Raw genomic sequence first — 19,030 nt, forward strand, 5'->3', positions numbered from 1 at the left:
CAGAATACTTTTCCCCTCATTTCTCTCTTCACAAGGCCACCTGCTTGCTAATGCGCTCAGAGCACAGACAAACATTTTGCTGCTGATCCTGACATCCAAAACGTCTTGTCTGACACCCGCCTACGCCACCTTTCTCAAAGTGGGGTCCACCTGTGTCAGAATCACGGTAACGTTTGTTACCCGTGCAGATTTTTAGATCCCCCAGCTAGACCTACCGAATCTCGGTCTCAGAGTTTGGGGCCTGGAGATCTGCGTTTTAAAAGGCTCCAGGGGTGGGGTGGCAGCGATGGCGGTGGTGGGGACTCTAACATGTCCCAAAGCTCCCAAGCCGCAGTCCCGCGGGCGCTCAGGAGGCTCCTGGCCCCAACTAGAAAGTCCTGATTCATGCTCAGCCCTGCCCCCGTTGGCCCTCCTATCAGGCAATTCAAAGTCTCCAGGCCCACGAGTTACTGATTAACCCTAGGTTTTAAGAAAAGAAATAATAATAACTGAAGGGACAAGGTAAGCCCAGAAACCAGCTGAGCAGCCTTGGGAGAGTGGTGCCAGACAGCTGTTGTCACCAGGCACCTGACGAGAAGGAAAAAGAGGCTTCAGATGCCCAGCCTAAGGTCAGACTGCATCTAGGTCACAGCGGCACCAGCTGCCACTCCTCGTCGATGCCCAGGCCCTGAGCGGCCGCCTCCCTCTGGCTCCTGTGCCCAGAATGGCCTGCACTGAGGTCCCGCAGCAGCCCCAGCCCATCTCCACAGAAGCCACCACCACCAACGCCACACGCTCTGCTGGGGGTCATCGTGGTTCCTGGGACAGCGACCTGGAGTGCCTGGTGTGCCGGGAGCCCTATAGCTGTGTCCGGCCACCCAAGCTACTGGGCTGCCAGCACTCCTTCTGCGCCATCTGCCTGAAGCTCCTGCTGTGCGTGCAGGATGACACCTGGTCCATCACCTGCCCACTGTGCCGCAAGGCCACCGCTGTCCCCGGGGGCCTCATCTGCAGCCTGCGTAACCAGGAGGCCGTGATGGGGCTGCTGGACCGGCCATGCCCGGAGGTGCGGCTCTGTCCTCAGGGGCTGGTGGATCCTGCCACCTTGGCAGCAGGGCACCTCAGCTTGGCGGGGGAGGATGGGCAGGACGTGGCAAATGCCAACCGCGTGGCGGCCCGGCGCCTGGCAGCACAGCTGCTCCTACTGGTCTTGCTCATCACCCTCATCCTGCCCTTTATCTACCCGGGCATCACCAAGTGGGTGTTCATCTCCATCATCATCCTGGCCTTCCTGATGCTCACCCTCTTCTGCTGTCACTCCAGCAGCCAGGCCAGCTGTTGGCCCTCCTCCAGGACCCTCTTCTGCACAGGGCAGAAGCACGGTGAGATCGCTTACATTGCCTGAGTGCCCTCTGACCAGGCAGTCCCTGGAACACCTTCCGCCTCTGCGGCCCCATTACTCTCACAGTGAACAGGGTAAGCGACTCTGCGCTAAGACTGGCTCCCTCGGGAGATTAAATGCCAGCTGGACTCGCAAGCCAAAGCCAGAACGGCTGTCTTGGGTCAAGAACTGTGTGCTTGGATGATAGGCCTGTGCCTGTCCAGGGTATAGCACAGCTAAACTATTTGGGGTGGGAGAGGAGGCCCAAATGACTTGAAGGCTACAAGGGGGCCTCCTGTTCCTCTTAGCCCATTGGTCCTGGTTTTTCTTTACACACCTTCATGAAAGTATTGCAATGTTGATGTTCTCGCAGAACAAATAGAACCGGAACTCCTTTTTTGCAATTTATGTAGTTGGTTTTATTCTTTGTTTTGTTTTTTTGTGTTTGGGGCAGTTTGTTCATGTTCCTGGCTGTTACACATTTTTCCTCTTGGGATGCTGGAGCCCACGGAAGTCCTCCTGTGCTCCCCCCAGGGCTGCCCATCTCGTGCCCATCCCACCTCACCGAATGTCCAGGGGGGTTGGGTCTCCCTTGAGTTGCTTCCAGGGATGGAGGGAGGGAACTTGTACAGAACAGTGGTATTTCCTATTCTGCCAGGGGACTCCCACATTTAGTTGGTTGATTTGGGGAGGGCTGGAGGGGACCAGGTGGGCCTGGGAATTGCCCCCAGCAGCCCCCAGGATTCCCCAGCTCTGTGCCATCAGGCCCTGACTTCCCAGAGAATCTCAGGGTTGCAAGGACATCCCCCACCGGCAGTGGGTCCAGCTGCCCATCTGAGGCACAGTCCCACGCTCTACAACCAAATCTTTATGGGTGCTACCTTCTTTATAATTGCATCTTGATTCCCATTTGAGTGTTTTGTCATAAAGATAAGAGGCCCCATAAATGCAACGTCCTCTCCAATAACCCCACTTTTCCTGCCCCACCCTGAGAGTCACAGTCGCCTGAAGGGCTTTTGTGTCTTCTCTTGACCATTTCTGCTCCGTATCATAGAGGAGGCTTCTGCCGGAGGGGATGACCTTCCTTGGTTTCTAGGGTAAGGCCTCAGCCGGGGGGACCCGTGGGGGTACAGGGGCCTGGAAGGTGGGAGATGACACGTTATTTCCTTCCGAAGGCCTCATGATTGGGAAGCAGACTTGAAACCTCAGAGGGGCTCGCCGAGCACAGTCCATCGTCCTTGCTTGCCCCCACTTTCCTCCCGGTAGGATGACAGCTGCAGATGAGATGCTCTTTCACGGAGATTGTACCTTTGTCAGGAAAGGACAAGCGAACTCTGCCACTGGAGCGCAGGGGTTGGCTGTGGCCCACTGGGTATGTGTTGTTGAGTAAGGCTTTTTGCCTCTCTGAGCTTTGTTTTCCCCGAAATGAGCTAGTAGGACTGGATTATTCCTAAGACCCCTGAAGCCAGGAGCCGAGGGCACTGCTGGGCCCCTGAACGGTGGACATGGGTCACATCCCCTGTGAATTTACACAAAGAAAAGCCAAAATATAAGTATGTATGCAATTAGCTGTTCTTGAAATCTGAGTTTTCCTTTTTTTCTTATAAGGTACTTCCAGGGCAACTCCAAGACACCCACTGGCCATGTTCAGTCCTGGTGCTGAGAGAGAGTGTGTGTGAGTGTGTGTGGGCATGCACGTGGGCCTGAAGAACAGCCTGTCTCCCCAGGAGGAGTAAGTGATGAGAGCTGTTCGGCACTTCCTGAGCTGGCCTCCAGCATGTGCAGTTGGGGATGGCTGCCAACAGGATGGGGAGGGAACATTCTCTCCTCCCTCACCTCCACTCCCTTTCCATCTAGTTCATCTGGTTCCCTCCACCAAGAAGAAACCCTTCACCAAGGTTTCGGTTGTTAATGACCACACCATTGCTTCCATAACAATGGTGGGTGCAGGTATATTGAGTGCTTCCCACGGGCCAAGCACATCACTCACTGCCTTATAAATGTGATCTAGCTGAATCTTCATGATAACCTGATGAAGTAGAGATCGTCTTGCCAATGAGGAGATTGAGGATCAGAGAGGGAAATTCGTCTGCCTAAGGTTGCACAGCCAGCCGCTGTCAGAGCTCCCTGGGGAACTAATCCAGGGCTCTTTCTACTCCATCATGCTGCCTCCTTTGCGTACAGTTCCAAAACAACCAGGAAGCTGGTCACCACTTGTGGGCTTTTGAGGGAGAACAGGAAACTAACCTCAGGAGCCTCCGAATTCTAGAGGTCAGGTGCTCAGAGAGGCCTGAGGATTCCCGAACCTGTTGTCTGTGCTAAGGGGAAAGAAAAGAAAATGATCAAAATGGGATGGCGTTCCTGCAGACTTCTACCACCCGGTCCTGGCCTGCACTGCAGCAGGCTGTGCTGCACGTTGGCCCCCAACCAGTGTGCCCTCCATCCTCCTGGGTAAAGAAGTCCTGACATTGCTATTACCAGCCCCCTTGAAACCCAGCTGGTCCCAACCACCTTCTGGTCCCTGGCAGTACAGGGACAGAGAGCACCAAAGGCAAATATCAGCCCTGGCTGCCCTGGAGGGAGCAGAGGCAACAGACAGTGCTGCAAAAGGACGTGAGTGGAAGAAACCAGGGAGGCAGGCGGAGGTTCAAAGCTGAGCTCTGACCCAGTGTGTGGCCAGTGGAAGCTACAGAACTTCTCTGAGCCTTAGTTTGCTCACCTATAAAGTGGGGGAGGATACCACACACCTCCCAGGGCCTCCGTGAGCATTCGAAGTGCTACTGAACAAGAGTCCCCAGTCCTAGCGGGCTGCCTCGTCATCAATCATTGACCCCTTGGGTGAATGAGTTTCTTGGGGCCTATTCAGTGTGATAGAGAGCAGGGGGCCGGCCTTGATGATCGGGTGCAGAAGCCGGTCCAGAGTGAGAGCGTTGTCCAGGACAGGCCAATCTGGGGGAGAACTTTGAGCTCAGGTCCTAAGGGGAGGTCCTTAGGATGGAGAGTAATGGCAAGGAGACACTAAATCTCACCCCCATCCCGCTCATCTCCCTATTCTGTGGCCTTGGAGTCAGAGATACCCGGCTTGAATTCTAGCTTCACCAATTACAAGTCTCCTCACCTCTCTGAGTCTCAGTTTCCTGACCTGTGAAACAGAGGTTATAATGTATGGAGGAATTAGTAAAATAATCTATGGCTGAGCACTGAGGATCACGTGGAGGTAAAGAAGGGAGGGAGAAGACAAGGGGAGAGAGATGGGTTGAGTTCTGGAAAGCCCTAACAGGAATGATGAAAACAGACTAATCTTATTTTACTCAATCGTATCGATAAGGAAGTTTATTAAAACCTGGGTACCAGAATTCACCTCCTGCGTCGTCAGCCTCAGCATCGGCAGTGTCTTCAACAACAATATAATAAAACAATAATTGCTAACACGATTTGAATGCACCATGAGAAGTGTATTACATATGTCATCACATGTGCCACAAGGCAGGTACTATTGTTACCCCCAAATTACCAACAGGGATGCTGGGGCACAGAGGTTAAGTAACTGGCTCAAGATCACACAGTGAGGCAGTGGAGGAGCCGAGAGTAGACTGCAGAAGCCTAACTCCAGAGTTTGGACTTTGAGTCATTTTGCTACATGATATGGAACATTCCAGCACAACATAAGGGCTCAAGGTTCATGGGCCCCCTGGCCTGAGAGGTGAAAAATTAAGAAGAGATGGCATTCCCCCATTTGGTTATAGCTTCCTGACTCAGTGGGTACCCAGGGCAGAGGATTGTGGGAGCCCCCATCCCATGACCCACAGCCATGTTCTCATCTCACCTCACAGCCCCTGTTCCTCATTGGACCCTTTTTTCAAACGACTGGAGGAAGTTTTCAGCCTTTGCTAGAACAACTCATTCTTTGTCTATGAAGGGGGAAAGCATTTCCAGGAATGAAGGACCTTCCTGCAATTCCTCAGGCTGTGGGAAGAGCACAGAGCATGTTCAAAGAGAAATCAGCTCCGAGCTCTTGAGTCTGCCTGGAGCCATTCTTACCAAGTTTATATTCTCGTCTGAGGATCTTGAAATCACTTTCCTAAAAGGGGAAAGATTTCTTGGGTCGGTAGAAAACTGTGGAGCTCAGAACACCATGGAACCTAGGATCCATCCATGCGTTTATTCAACAAATATTCATTGAGAGTCTGCTCCGTGCCAGGTCTGAGCAGAGCGTTTAATCTTATTTGATAACGAACTTTGATGAAGAAGGAAAACTAATATATGCAAAGCACCTATTATGAGTTGAATTGTCTCCCCCTTCCCAAAAGAAGATGTGTTGAAGGCCAAACCCCCATTAGCTCAGAATGTGGCCTTGTTTGGAAACAGAGTTTTTACAGAGAGAACCAAGTTAAAATGAAGTTACTGGGGTGGGCCCTAATCTGATATTACTGGTGTCCTTATAAAAAGAGGAAATCTGGACTCAGAGACAGACACACATAGAGGGAAGACCACGTGAAGACACACGGAGAATGCCATGTGAAGATGAAGACAGAGACCAGGGTGGGATGTTTCTGCAAGTCGAGGAACGCCAAAGATGGCCGGCAAACCACCAGAAGCTCCGAGAGAGGCCTGGAAGAGTCTCCCTCAGAGTTCCCAGCAAGAACCAACCCTGTCGACACCTTGATCTTGGACTTCTAGCCTCCAGAACTATGAGACAATCAATTTCTGGTGTTTAAGAAACCAGGTGCTGTGGCATCTTGTTATGGCCATGGCCGCCCTGGGAAACCAATACAGTACCTGTCATGGGCCTGTGCTTACACTGTGCCCCTTAGTTGGGCCACTTCAAGTTTGGCTAAATAACCTCCCAGAGTCTCGTAGCACTTAAGTGGCAATGTCAGGCTCAAAATCAAGTCTGATTGGCTCCCAAGGTTAAGTCCTACTTCTTCTCCCATTTTGTAGCTAGGAAATCGAGGCTCAGAGAGGCCCTGTAATTTCCCCCCAAAAAGTGCCCAATATGTCAGAGATGGAGTTGGAATCAGAGCCCACAGTTCCTAAATTGTCCTTAACCTTTGCAACAACCATATGAGAATTACCGAATTATTATCCTCATTTCACAGATTAAAGATTTCAAACCCAGGACATGAAGACACTTGACCAAGGTCATAAGCAAGTGAGCGAAGTACCAGACTTTGAACTGACTGCTTGACTCCAAAGCCATGTCTGCACTTCCCACTGCCCCACACTGCCCCTCAGCATTCTGTCTGCATCGAGAAACAGGCTACTTTGTCTTTCAGGATGCTCTAGGCACCCACCATAAGAGCCTGTTTGCTCAAAGAGGACAGGACCACAGTGGACATTTGTCTTTTCTTCTTTCCTTTGACTGTCTTGTATTCAGCTGCTCCCCCACCTGTTGGACTCCCCATCTCTGTCTGTGAGGAAACTGCCCTGTGGCTGATCGTGTCACAGGGAGAGTTCCATCAGCGACCATGAGCCCAGCTGGAGCGCTTGGTCCTTCCTCTGCTCACCTTCCCACTTCACTGAGGCAGTCACATGATGCAGGTCACATAATCTTTTCCAGAACTTTGAATCTGGAGCGAGCTTCTCTACAATTAAGTTTTTTTCTTTAGATAGCCAGAATCAGTTTCTGTTGCTTGCCATCAATATTTCTGACCTAATTCAGGAGCTGTCCAGGCCCCTGGTTGCTAAAAAAATCCCACCATGAGCCTCAGCCCCTCCAAAGCCCAGGCAAGCTGCAATGCCACAGGCCAGGTAGCCGGGAGCCCTTTTGCATCTCCGCACCCAACCCTCTGGAGAGCCAGCCCGACCTTGTGATGAGGCTGCCCTGCTGTCAGGCCCAGGAGGCTGGTGCCTAGTCAGCTCTCCTCGGATGTGGGGTCAGGCAGGGAAACACGGCACTGGGTCTCGGGCCAGCCACTGTCGGAGGAGGCCGGTCTCCATTCTATCGGCCTCGTGACCCCCAGAAGAAACAAGCTCTGCTTCTCCAAAGACGTCAGCCAGAAGCCCTTCACTGGAGTCAATCTACAGAAGAAAACAGCTGGCAAAGGAGCCGTGGACGCAGCCGTTCCCAAATGACGGCAGCAATAATAGTGGCTAATGTTTATCGAGTTCTTACCACACGCAGGCTGCTGTTCTAGGAACTTCCCGTGCTAAACTTAGCTCTTTTGTTCTTCACAACAACCCTATGAGGTAAGTATTATTAGTTATTAGGCTGGACGTTTTACGTGTGGTCTCATCGAATCAACACAAAACCCCTATTCAGAGAGGAAACTGAAGCATAGAAAAGGGGAGTAACTTGCCTGAGTGGCAGAGCTGGGGTTTGAAAGCAGGCGGCCCAGTCCCTCTGTGAGCCCCTCTCTCAATCACTGCACTCACCATCCCCTGCCTACCCCACCGCTCCCCTCCTTTGTCACCTTCCCCAGCCCCATCAGAATGAACCGTGGAAGAAGTAGGGCCCTCAGTCAGACAGACCTGGGTTCAAAGCCAAGGTCTACCATTTCCTCTCTGTGTGACCTCGGGCATGGTAGAAGCCTTGCCCGAACCTTAGTTTCCTTAGTTGGAAATGCAGGGTAATCAGGCCGACCTGGTAGAGGTTTTGTGACAATTCAACAAGACGACATGTAGAACACCTGGCACAATTCTCAACACACAGTAGGTGCTTGCCCCTCCCAGTCGGCTTGTCGACAAATGTGCAAGAGCACCTACTGTGTGCCGGGCAAGTGGGGGAGGCAAGAAGTACAGTGGAAGGGACAGTCCTTATCACCATCACCCCGTCAGCATCACCCTAGTTAGGAAAACAAGATGCACACATATCCACTAGACTCAAACAGCTGAGTGAGGCTTGAACAAGGTAAGACGGGGTTAGTTCTAGAGGACAAGGAGGTTCTGTCTGGGGAGGAGCACACAGTGGGGCTTCTGGAAAGCTGGTAATGTTCTATTTCTTGATTAGGTGGTAATTACACAGGAGGGTATTTACTTTCTATTTATTTATAAGCAGTGCCTACATCCTGTATGTGCTTTTCTGCCCATAGTTCATAGTTAAAAAAAAAAAATTTTAAGCCTGACATAACAATGTTATAGGGTCTAAGCAGCTTGAGGGCAAAGGTTGGGTGTGAGACTGGTGCCCAGTGTTAATGCCACACTGGGATGCCTGCCCCATGTACACCCACCTCACCCAGGGTTTTAGAGCTTTGTGGATTGTTCCGGAGACTGTCTGGTTTGAATCCTGACCCTGCTACTTCCTGGCTGTATGAAGGAGTCTCTCAAACTCTCTGACCCTCAGTTCCCACATCTCTAAAATGAGCAGATAACCCCCAAGTTGTGAGCATCAGGCAAGATCCCCTGTGGAGATCAGCGAGCACAGTGTACCAGCACACAGCACACGCCCCAGAAACACTAGCTGCTCGAATGAGGCAAAAAGTCAAATCTCTTGGCTTGTTTGACCAAACGGGGCAAAGGTAGATTCCTGTAGAGCTTTGGCAATGATGAACCCAAGGCCTAGACCTCCCTTCAGACTGTTTCTCTCCATTTCCGTCTCCTTTTCTCTCTGCATTTGGGTTTTGTTCTCTCTGACCAGCTTTTCCTATGAGATTGGAGACTTGGCCAACTCCTACTCAAGTCTTCCTAGCTTCACCTCCAGAAAGAAAGCAGCAGACCTTCTTCCTTTGGTTAAATGATGAAAAGTCCCAAGGAAGGACTCTGATTGGTCCTCTTGGGTTACAAGTCCTCCCCTGTGAGCAGCAGGGCTGTGACGGGCAGCCCCAATACAGTCATGCACGACATAATGACATTTGGTCAGTGACAGACCTCATAGATGACGGTGGTCCCAGAGGATTAGTACCAGACAGCCTAGGTGTGCAGTAGGCTATACCATCTAGGTTTGTGTAAGTGTACTCAATGTTGTTCGCACAACGACGAAATCGCCTAATGATGCATTTCTCAGAACGTATCCCCATCGTTAAGCAACACATGACTGTAGAATCTTGTGACTGGGGAGAAGAAGGACCTGGAACAAAGGAGGATGCTGTTTGCAGAGGAACGAGGGACACTGAGCAGACAGATAGTACCTGATCTCCCTGCAGAGACCCTATGTGAGCAGCAGGTGTGTGAGCCAAACCCCTCCTCCCACAGCTAATTAGAGGTGAACGTCCAGCCTGATTGGGGCTCCTTGAAGGGCCTGCCTCTTCCCCACCCAATCTCAGTCCAACTGGATTCTGATGGTAATAATACCATATTTCTCTTTGGGAGGGAGAGCATGTGTCCCAAACCTGCTAATCAAAGCATCATATCCCCTGGCCATGGGGTTTGGCTCAAGGTTAAGCCAATGACATAGAAGGATTTTTCTATGAATGTAGCCGACCCAGAGGAAAGCTGAGCCCAGTGATAGAAAGAGGTTCCTAATCATATTATTTGAATACCTAGCTGGCCATGCCTGAAAGTGGACTTTCCTCTGGATTTTTCAATAGTTACACGAGTCGATAAACTCCCTGTCTTTGCTTACATCATTTTGACTGGATTGTTTCACTTGTGAGCAAAGGAGCCCTGACTCATTCGTGCATGCTTGAGCTCCAAGGTCCTGTAGAGTAAAAGCTGGGAACCAATATGAGGTCATGGGCATGTGAAAGGTAGGAAGCTGGAAGTGAGTGACTAATGAAGCTGACAGTCACAGAGAGGCAGATAAGAGGGAGGCCACGTGGCCTCTGAGAGGCAAAAAGAGAAACCTCAGGCCCTGACTTCCCAAATCGCCAGTCTCAGTGAGGCCTCGCTGTTTGCCATCCCCAGGCTGCCTGTCCATGAGACCGCCTGTCATATCCTTTGGTATCCCTCCTGTAGATAAGCTGGCTCCCCAGAGAAGGCCGATACCTCCTCATCACAGCATCATCACACCTCACGGCATTTGGGAATTCCTAGGGAAGACGCGAGGAAGGGGGTTTGGGTGGCCAGGGCAAGCCTCAGGAAGGATGTGGGAACTGGCTGGGCCTTGACGCAGGGGTTTGGTTTGAATAGCCAGAAAGAACGGGGTGGGCGAAGGCACTGCGGGCAGCAAGAATCGTGTGAGAAAAGCTTGGAAGCTGGAAAGTGCACAGCATAGTCAGGGGCTGAGAGCGGACCTGTCTGAGCCGAGAATTTGTCACAGAGAGCAGAGAGAGAAGGCTGGGCCCAATGGTGGAGGGGCCTGTGGGCCAGGCTGCAGGGGTCCTCTAACTGCATGTGGAGGTCTCAGCGTGGAGCGCTCGGAGCTACCCAGCAGCCCTGAAACTCTGAACTAGCAAAAGCAGATCTGTGTTAGCAGACCCTGAGGAGGAAGTCTGTGGCTGTGTGCACAAAAAAGATGCGTCCACTGGAGGTGAGCATGGGGGGGAGTGGGGGTCCAGCAGAGAATGTGGCAAGAGTTCTGGGCTGTTGCTTTGCCATGGACCCCAAACAAACTCCCTCGGGGCTTCCCTTCTAGACTCTGGCCTCCAACAGCATCCATCCCGGTGTGAGGGGGATGCAGGACAGTTTCCAACAGTACTAATAGTGACATTGACTCATTCACTCACTCATTCATTCAATAAGTTTTTTTTTTTTTTTTTGAGGAAGATTAGCCCTGAGCTAACTACTGCCAGTCCTCCTCTTTTTGCTGAGGAAGCCTGGCCCTGAGCTAACATCCGTGCCCATTTTCCTCTACTTTATACGTGGGACGCCTACCACAGCATGGCGTGCCAAGCAGTGCCATGTCCACACCCGGGATCCGAACCAGCAAACCCCAGGCCGCTGAGAAGCAGAATGTGTGAACTCAACCGCTGCGCCACCGGGCCGGCCCCTCAAGAAGTACTGATTGAGCACCTTAACCATATATCAGGCATTGGGTTAAGTCCTAGGGAGACAAAGGCACACAAGACATAGACCCCAGGCCCCATTGAGCTCACAGTGGGGCGGACACTGAGGGCAGCCTGCTCAGCAGCCATTCCACCTTCTGCCTTTAGAGAAACGTGATTTTGTCTGTGCCACAGTGTGCCCAATCAATACTGGCAAGAACAGTTTCTGCTCTGGGCCCCAGCCTTTAGAGGGTCCCACGCTGACCCCCCTCAGCCACGCCCATCCCAATGCAGAGAGGAGTCTGTAAGGCCAAGAGGATATGCCCACCTAAGCCCACACTCCGGGGACCTGGCACCCCACTATTCCCTGTCCAAACAGCCTCAAGCCCGCTTCCAGCCTGCGGGAGGGATCCCTTCCCTGACTCACTCTCCCGAGGGTGCAGCAGCACCCACATTCCTAGGTTTGAGGGGCAGCCAAGGGGTGGCTGTTTGTAGGAGGGGCAGACAGAGCTCGAAAGTGGGGGCTGGCGTGTCCACAAGCCTGTGTGCAGGACCTCACATGGTACGGGATTGGACCGGGGATGGGAAGAGAAGGAGGATGGGTGGTGAGCCAGGAGCCACATTCTGGCACAGGACTCTGAGGAGTTGAAGGATTCTAAATTCACACCTGATCTTCCACGTGGTTTTGAAGGTGTATCTGTCAGGTTAGCAGGTGAGGACATGTTTTATTTATCATCATGTGTTCTTGCCCTGAGCTCCGCAAATGTTACAACTGGCCTGCCCCCACCCACGGGGGTCTGAGCCAGTGCCCTGTCCCAGATCCTTGCTTTCACAGACTCCTTTGCAACCAGGGGTGGTCATGTGATCCAGACATGTGATCCCAGCAAGAGGGTTTCTGGGAAATCGTTTCCACTGTGACCCTTGGAGAGAAACCCAGGAGGAAGAACTCACAAAGAGAGCTCTCTTTTTCTCTTTTCTTTTCTGCTTTTGAACGTAACTGCTGAAGGATGCTTGCAGCTGAGGGAGCCATCTTTGGACCACTGGGTGACACAGTGAAGGACAACAGCCAATGTGCTGAGGATAATGAAAGACAGAAAGAGCTTAGGTCCTTGCTGACATCATTGAGCTATTGGGACAATTCTGGAACAACTGACCTCTGGATTTTAAGCTCCATCCATCATCAGTGTCATTAGGATTTTGGCCACTATCTTGGTCAGCATTTGATACTCGCAGCCATGACCAGCCATCCTAAGGGAAACATACATTCTTATGACTGGTGAGAGAAATCAGTCTGGCTGGAAGAACACTAGTCTGACTGGTGACCATCTTGCCAGCCCATGGGGAGGATTTTCCTACAGGTAAAGTCAACCTGGAGGAAATGGAGAATTTTTTGCCATATCTGCTTACCACTTTTACTATCACTGTTTTTATTAAAAATAATCTCACTTTGCTTAATGTTTTAAAAGGAAATATATCACTGTCATAAATAAAAAACCAGGATCATTAGCCATTATAGAAAGTACTAGAAAAATTTAAAAAATGAAATCAGTACTGAAAATAAAAAAATAAATAACACTACGTGCAATGTGGTATCCCAGACCGAATTCTGGGACGGTAAAAGGACATCAGTAGAAAAACGAGTGAATAAAGTCTATACTTTAGTTAATAGTCATGCACCAATATTGGTTTCTTAGTCTTGATGAATGAACCATGGTTGTGTAAGATGTTAAGACTGGGGAAACAGGGTGAAGGATATATGGTTCTTAGGTAAGAATTCTGTACTATCTTTGTAACTGTTCTGTCAATCTAAAATCTTCCAAAATAAACATTTATTAAATAAATAAATAACAGAATGATTAACTCCTAACTCAATATTTTGGAGAGCTGAGGCCTGTTCTCCCTTCATTAAAAAGGAAGATCAGCAAATGTTAGAGGAATACAATGGAATATTACTCAGCCTTAAAAAAGAAGGAAATCCTCCCACTAGCAGTAACATAGATGAAACTGGAGGACATTGTGCTAAGTGAAATAAGCCAGACACAAAAAGATAAATACTGCATGATCTTACTTATTGGTGGAATCTAAAATTGTCAAACTCATAGAAGCAGAGAGTAGAATGGTGGTTGCCAGGGGCTGGGGGGAGGGGGAAGGGAGAAATGAGGAGATGTTGGTCAAAGGGTACAAAGTCTCAGTTATGCAAGGTGAATGAGTTCTGGAGACCTGATGTACAGCATGGCGACCACAGGTGACCACAGGTAACCATGCTGTATCGTATACTTGAAATTTGCTAAGAGGATAGATCTTAAAGTAAATGTTCTCAACATACACACACACAAATGAGAACTATGTAGGGGTGATGAATTAAGTTATTTAGTTTGGGGGCTGGCCCAGTGGTGTAGCAGTTAAGTTCGCATGCTCCACTTCAGCAGCCGAGGGTTTGCCGGTTGGGATCCTGGGTGTGGACCTATGCACCACTTATCAAGCCATGCTGTGTTAGGCTTCCCCCATATAAAGGAGAGGAAGAGGGGCATAGATGTTAACTCAGGGCCAAGCTTCCTTAGCAAAAAATGGAGGACTGGTGGTGGACGTTAGCTCAGGGCTAATCTTCCTCAAAAAAAAAGTTATTTAGTTTGATTGGGGTGGTCTTTTCACAAGGCATACATATATCAAAACATCAGTTGTACACCTCAAATATACATAATTTTATATGTCAAAGATATCTCAATAAAGTTGTTTAAAAAAAGAAATATATATACTATATATATATATATACTTTTCATTTGTTCATGAACCTGTAAGTCACAGAGAAAAACGGTTTAAACATGAGTTTAATTAAAGGCCTTGATAAGAAGTTTATAAGAAACAAAAATTATATCTCAAAAAAATATTCAATAGCATCAAACTATGCTCTCAGGAGAATAAGGATTGAAGGGAATAACTTTCTCATGTATGATCCAAGGTGATTTAATGCAAGTTCATGTACCAGCTAAAGGTGTCTCATGTACCACCAGTGATATGGGTCTCACGCACCAGAAAATATCAGATCAGGGCAAGTACAAAGCCTTCTTAGATAAGAAGCAGGTAGAGTGACATCACCCAAGCCTCTATGTAACAGATAAGGCAGAAGACTACAAAATTATTACCTAACACACAAGAACCATGGGGGAAATATTAATCCATGTGGCTTTGACCCCAAACCCCTTCCACTCAGCTTAGCCAATTCCAGTTGATGGTCCAATTAACAAAAAGATGTTTATTTCTTTGGGTCACAGACGCCTTGGAAACACAGACAAGAGATTGCTCAGCAACGTAACAATATCCGTGGTAACCACAAGCCGTCCGCAGCACCCTCCACCCTGGCCTCCCACTGAAGGTGTGTCCAGTCGTTCCCCACAGGGGCCCTGTTTATTTCTGAGCATCATTAGGAAAGACGTGACCATAAACAATCGTCTGGGTCACTCAGTCTCAAGTTCAGCATGACGGTAGCATGCTGACGGTAAGGATACTCCACGGGAAGGGATATGGGGCTGCCTTCAGTGACATCATCCCCAGAATTCAGTTTCACTCCACAAACACTCATGCCAGGCCAGGCGCTACCTACATCCTGGAAGGACAGACATCTATGGAACATAGCAAGGAGGCTTCCCCTGCTGGGCATCCATTAGCCACAATTCCTCTAAGTATCTTTGAACCTGTACTGACATTTAAGCCCATGGGAGGGCACGACAGCACAATCAGCCAGATCTGGGATCAAATCTTGGCTCTGCTATCTTGTAGCTTGGTGACCCCGGCCAAGTCCCTTAACCTCTCTGAGCCTCCGTTCCTTCCTCTGTGAAATGGGGCTAATAATAGTATCAACTGCATAGGATGAAGTGACATAAAATACGTATGGAAAGCACATAGGGCCAGCCACACAGATAATGCTTCCTAAACAGTATTCGTGGTTATTTCCATCATTTCTGGGAGAATCAAATCCAATCATTTAGTTTTTCCAAACCTGATTGATCATCAGAATCACCGGGGCAACTTGTAAAAAAAATAAATTCTCAGGCTTCAACACCCCCAAGAAATTCTAAATTGGGTAGGTCTGGGGCAGGAGCCAGGAACCTATGCCTGCGTTATGTACTTTTATTGCGCCTAGCCCATAGCAGGCCCCTTCCCGGGCCTGGACTATTGCAACAGCTTCCTAACCGGTTGCACGTGTCCACTCTCAGCCCTCTCTCCTCCACAAGGAACCAGTAGGATTCTTCTAAAAGGTGAGAACACGTCACACCACTGCTCCAGACCTCTCCAACTCTCCATCTTATGCAGAATAAAATCCACAGACGAGGCCCTACGACAGTGGCTCCTGACGCTGGGCACACGTCAGAAATCCCTGGTGAGCTTGTGAACAGTACCTATGCCTCGCCCAACCCCAGACCAACAGAAGCAGAATCTTGGGAGTGGGGCCCAAGTACGGCTGCCAGATAAAATACAGGATGCCCAGTTACACTGGAATTTCAGATTCACAATGCATAACTTTTTAGTATGTGCGAGGCAATATTGGGACATACTCATACTAAAAAAGTATTTATTATTGTGTATCTGAAATTCAAAGGTAAGTGGGTGTCCTGTGTTTTTATTTGCCAAATCTGGCGACCCTAGATCCAAACATCAGCCTTTTTAAAAAGCTCACAGTAATGTGGACCTCACTCCCTCTCTCATCTCATCTCATCTACTCCCCCAGCGCTCTCTACTCTGGCCTTTTCCTTGAAAGCATCAACCACATTCCCCCCTCACCATCTTGGCAGTGGCTGGCTGCCGGGGATGCTCCGCCCCATAACCTGCCGGCTTCCCCTCACCTCAAATGTCACCAGCAAGCCTCTCTGACCTCTGCAGTAGCACCACCAGCCTGAGTTCCCCTCACCCCACTTTACTTGCTAGGTCCTTGCCCGGGATCCAAACCTGTGAACCCCGGGGCCACCGAGGAGGAGTGCATGAACTTAACCACTACACCACTGGGCTGGCCCCTTTACTTTTTCTTAATAACAGTAATCATTACCCGATGGATTATCTATTTGTTTGGTTCCTGTGCATCTCCCCTCCCCCACACACTAGAATGTAAGCTCCATGGCTTTGCTGGAAACACGTGGTTCTTTCCCCTGCTATATGTGCGATGCCCGGAACCCCACCAGCTACTCCATACATACTGGCTGAATTGGTCAGTGTTACGAAAAGCTTCTTGTTCCAGCACAACCCTCAACATTCCTTTGGGAGGAGTCGATAGAAGACATCTTAGTAGAAGCATCTTTTATCAGGAGTAATAGCAGCTCGTTTTTATTGAGTGCGTCCTGTGTGCTGGACACCGTTCAAAGCCTTTTACCTGTATATCCTCATTTAATCCTCATGACAACGGTTGAAGGTTGTGGGGGCCAGAAATATCCTCATTTTACAGCTGAGGAAAGTAAATTCTTCAGTGATCAACACCAAACCTCAATAATCTCAAAGGCATACACCAAAGGAGTAGACGTATTTTCTCCACCTTACCTACATGTAGCCTCCATTATGGACTAGGTCCTGTGTGCTGTTCAGCGGGGGTGCCTAGGGTGAGGGGTGGGCAGTGGGCATGGCTGTAACTGGATCCAATATTCAGAGGCAAGAATGTTCACCACAGAGTCTCCAACTGAATTAGAGACAGGGCAAAGCCATCGTGCAAAATGGCGCCTACACTGCCAAGCCGATCTGGCTGGAAGGGGCCACCAGACACCGAGCCAAGGAGGGCCGGCGGGAAGCTTTTTTTTTGGTGTCCACTTCCATATGGCGAATATTCCATCTTGACAAGGCCCAGGAAGGGGAGCAGATTTTGCCACCCTAAAATATGTCTCTTTGGCACGAGGATTATTTTGAGCTAAAGGCAATCAAACCCCAGCAGATGAGGAAAAGCTCTTGACCTCCCCCTCAACTGCCTACATTCACAGTGGAAAGGGGGCCTGGAGCAGGAAGAGAGCTAGTCACAGAGCTACCTTTTTACCTAAGAAATTTATCTGCCTAACAGGACAACCTCTGTTTTTCCAAACATCTCCTCCGCCCTCCTCCCCTTGGCATCCCGGGGTCCCTGCTCCTCTCCTTAGCTCAGGATGGCAGACGGGCTTCAATTACCTGGCTGCCTTGTGAGTCTTCATATCCTTATGGGGCTCCCGGACATATGAAATTAAATTTGTTTTTCTCCTGTTAATTTGTCTTATACCCATTTCACTGATAGAACCTAGAAGAAAGAACCTAGAAGGGAAGAAAGGAAAATTTTTCATTTCCCCTACACTTACACGCTCAGACACAACCCCATGGCCCTGAAGAGTGCACATTATTGACCCATTTGACCCTCATGACAGTCCTAGAGGTAGGTAGAGCTGCTCCTCTTGTCGTGATGGACCAGTGGAGCGACGATGAGATGGAAGCCTAGCATATTCCACAAGGGGCACGAGTCACAGGCTCTGCATGGAAGCTGGTCTGTGACCTTGCCCAGTGTCTTTTCCACTCACAGTACTGGGCTGCCTTCACCAGAAGAAAGAGCAACAGACTTTGTGGCCACAGTGACTCACGCTCTGGCTCTGGCATTCCTTATTGCTGTGGCTTCTGCGTGGCCGGGACCTGAGCCTCAGTTTCCCGTCCTGTAGAATGGGCGTGATGAGAATTCGCAGGGTTGCTAGGGCAATAAGATCAATTCACCCATTCACTAAATGATTCTGAGCACCTACCAAGTGCCAGGCCAGTCCCTGGGGCTGGGCACACAGCAGAGGACAAGGCAGGCGAGACCCCCACTCTCAGGGCTTTTAAATTCTAGTGGGGATGGCAGACAATAATCTGCAAACAGCAAAACGAACAAAATAATTGCATAAAGTGATAAATGCTGCGATTAAAATAGAGCAGGACTGGAAGGCCGGTGTGATTCCCCTACCTGTACCTGGCACATAGTAGGCACTCAGTAAATATGTGCTCAATGACTCAATGTGCTGGGCGGTCAGGAAAGACTCACAGATGCCACCCTGCATGGAAAGCTGGAAACAGACACAGGAAAGGGACGGTCTCGGGGCAGAGTGCCAGGCCCCGGAACCTCAAATGGGAAGGCCCTGAGACTGTACTCAACTTAGCATTAGAGAAACTGAAAGAAAAATCGGGGACAGCATGGATATCTCAAGCCTCCGTAAACTTCAAAGGGCTGTCTACACACGCGGGAAGGGTCTTCATCGGATATAATTTACTCTTGAAGACCTCCATCCAAGTGGCCGTCGGCCCTCCACTCGCGGCCCGGGCCCTGGGAGCCGCTCCTGCAGACTGGCCCCCGCCAGCGCCCCTCCCGCGCCCTGATCGCGCCGCTCCTGGAGGCCCTGTACCCACAAACCGGCTTTCGCGCCGGGCGGGCCGTCACTTCCTGATGCCGGCTCCCTGTCGCGGGCTGGCGGCCGGGCGAGCCGGGTCGGGACACGCAGCTCGCAGCGCAGCCCGGAAGGCCCCGCTCCGCACGCACGTCCGCCGGTGGCCGGGCCGGGGCCTCGGGGCGGCTGCGCGGGCGGCGGGCGGCCGGAGGGAGGGAGGGGCCGAGCCTTCGCCGCCACCGCCGCCGCCGCCGCCACCGCCGCTCCGCCTGCAGGTAAGGGACCGCGTCCCGCCGGCCACTCCCCGCGCCCGCCACCGGCCCCACGCGGGGGCTCCCGGCGCCCGGCCCCGCCGCCCTGGGACCCCCGCCCTCCGGCCGTGGTGGGCGCCAGGCCCTCCCCTGGCCAAGGCTGCCCGGTTGTTGCTTGTTTTCTTTCTGAGCCGGAAGTGCCCTCGGAAACCACGTAGGGCCGCCCATGGGGAAACTGAGGCCCGGCGGAGTGCTCAGGCGTCCCCT

At 50.7% G+C, this 19,030-nt stretch overlaps 2 protein-coding genes and 1 long non-coding RNA gene across 10 annotated transcripts in view; 2 read left to right on the plus strand and 1 right to left on the minus strand.

Moving 5' to 3' along the window:
* The first annotated feature begins 506 nt into the window (after positions 1 to 506).
* Positions 507 to 1,764, plus strand: RNF186 (ring finger protein 186). Its single transcript, XM_014854762.3, has one exon. It carries the CDS (start codon positions 704 to 706, stop codon positions 1,382 to 1,384), a length of 681 nt encoding a protein of 226 aa, XP_014710248.1. The 5' UTR covers positions 507 to 703; the 3' UTR covers positions 1,385 to 1,764.
* A 43-nt stretch (positions 1,765 to 1,807) lies between these two features.
* LOC106839798 (uncharacterized) lies at positions 1,808 to 18,677 on the minus strand. Of its 3 annotated transcripts, none has more exons than XR_011503595.1 (7): positions 18,539 to 18,677; positions 18,101 to 18,194; positions 17,895 to 18,000; positions 17,739 to 17,807; positions 17,299 to 17,418; positions 3,608 to 3,678; positions 1,808 to 2,879 (listed from the first exon to the last, which is right to left on the minus strand). It is a non-coding gene; the product is annotated as an uncharacterized lncRNA (long non-coding RNA). The 3 variants fall into 3 exon arrangements; XR_011503594.1 differs by having other exon boundaries at positions 18,095 to 18,194; XR_011503596.1 differs by lacking the exons at positions 1,808 to 2,879; positions 3,608 to 3,678 and adding exons at positions 12,098 to 12,234; positions 12,315 to 12,408 and having other exon boundaries at positions 18,095 to 18,194.
* TMCO4 (transmembrane and coiled-coil domains 4) overlaps positions 18,648 to 19,030 on the plus strand; it is an 89,987-nt gene continuing 89,604 nt past the window's right edge. For 5 of the 6 annotated variants that reach the window (XM_044769854.2, XM_044769856.2, XM_044769855.2 and 2 more), the window contains exon 1: positions 18,648 to 18,787. The gene's annotated coding sequence lies outside the window, so the exon portion shown is untranslated. The remainder of the gene's footprint in view (positions 18,788 to 19,030) is intronic. The other variant, XM_070510870.1, reaches the window with a different exon arrangement.

Source organism: Equus asinus, chromosome 5 (genome assembly GCF_041296235.1).
Source record: "Equus asinus isolate D_3611 breed Donkey chromosome 5, EquAss-T2T_v2, whole genome shotgun sequence".
Taxonomy (NCBI): domain Eukaryota; kingdom Metazoa; phylum Chordata; class Mammalia; order Perissodactyla; family Equidae; genus Equus; species Equus asinus.

Bases quoted from the DNA above. Each gene is read 5' to 3' on its own strand.
- RNF186 (XM_014854762.3), top strand. From the start codon at position 704: ATGGCCTGCACTGAGGTCCCGCAGCAGCCCCAGCCCATCTCCACAGAA.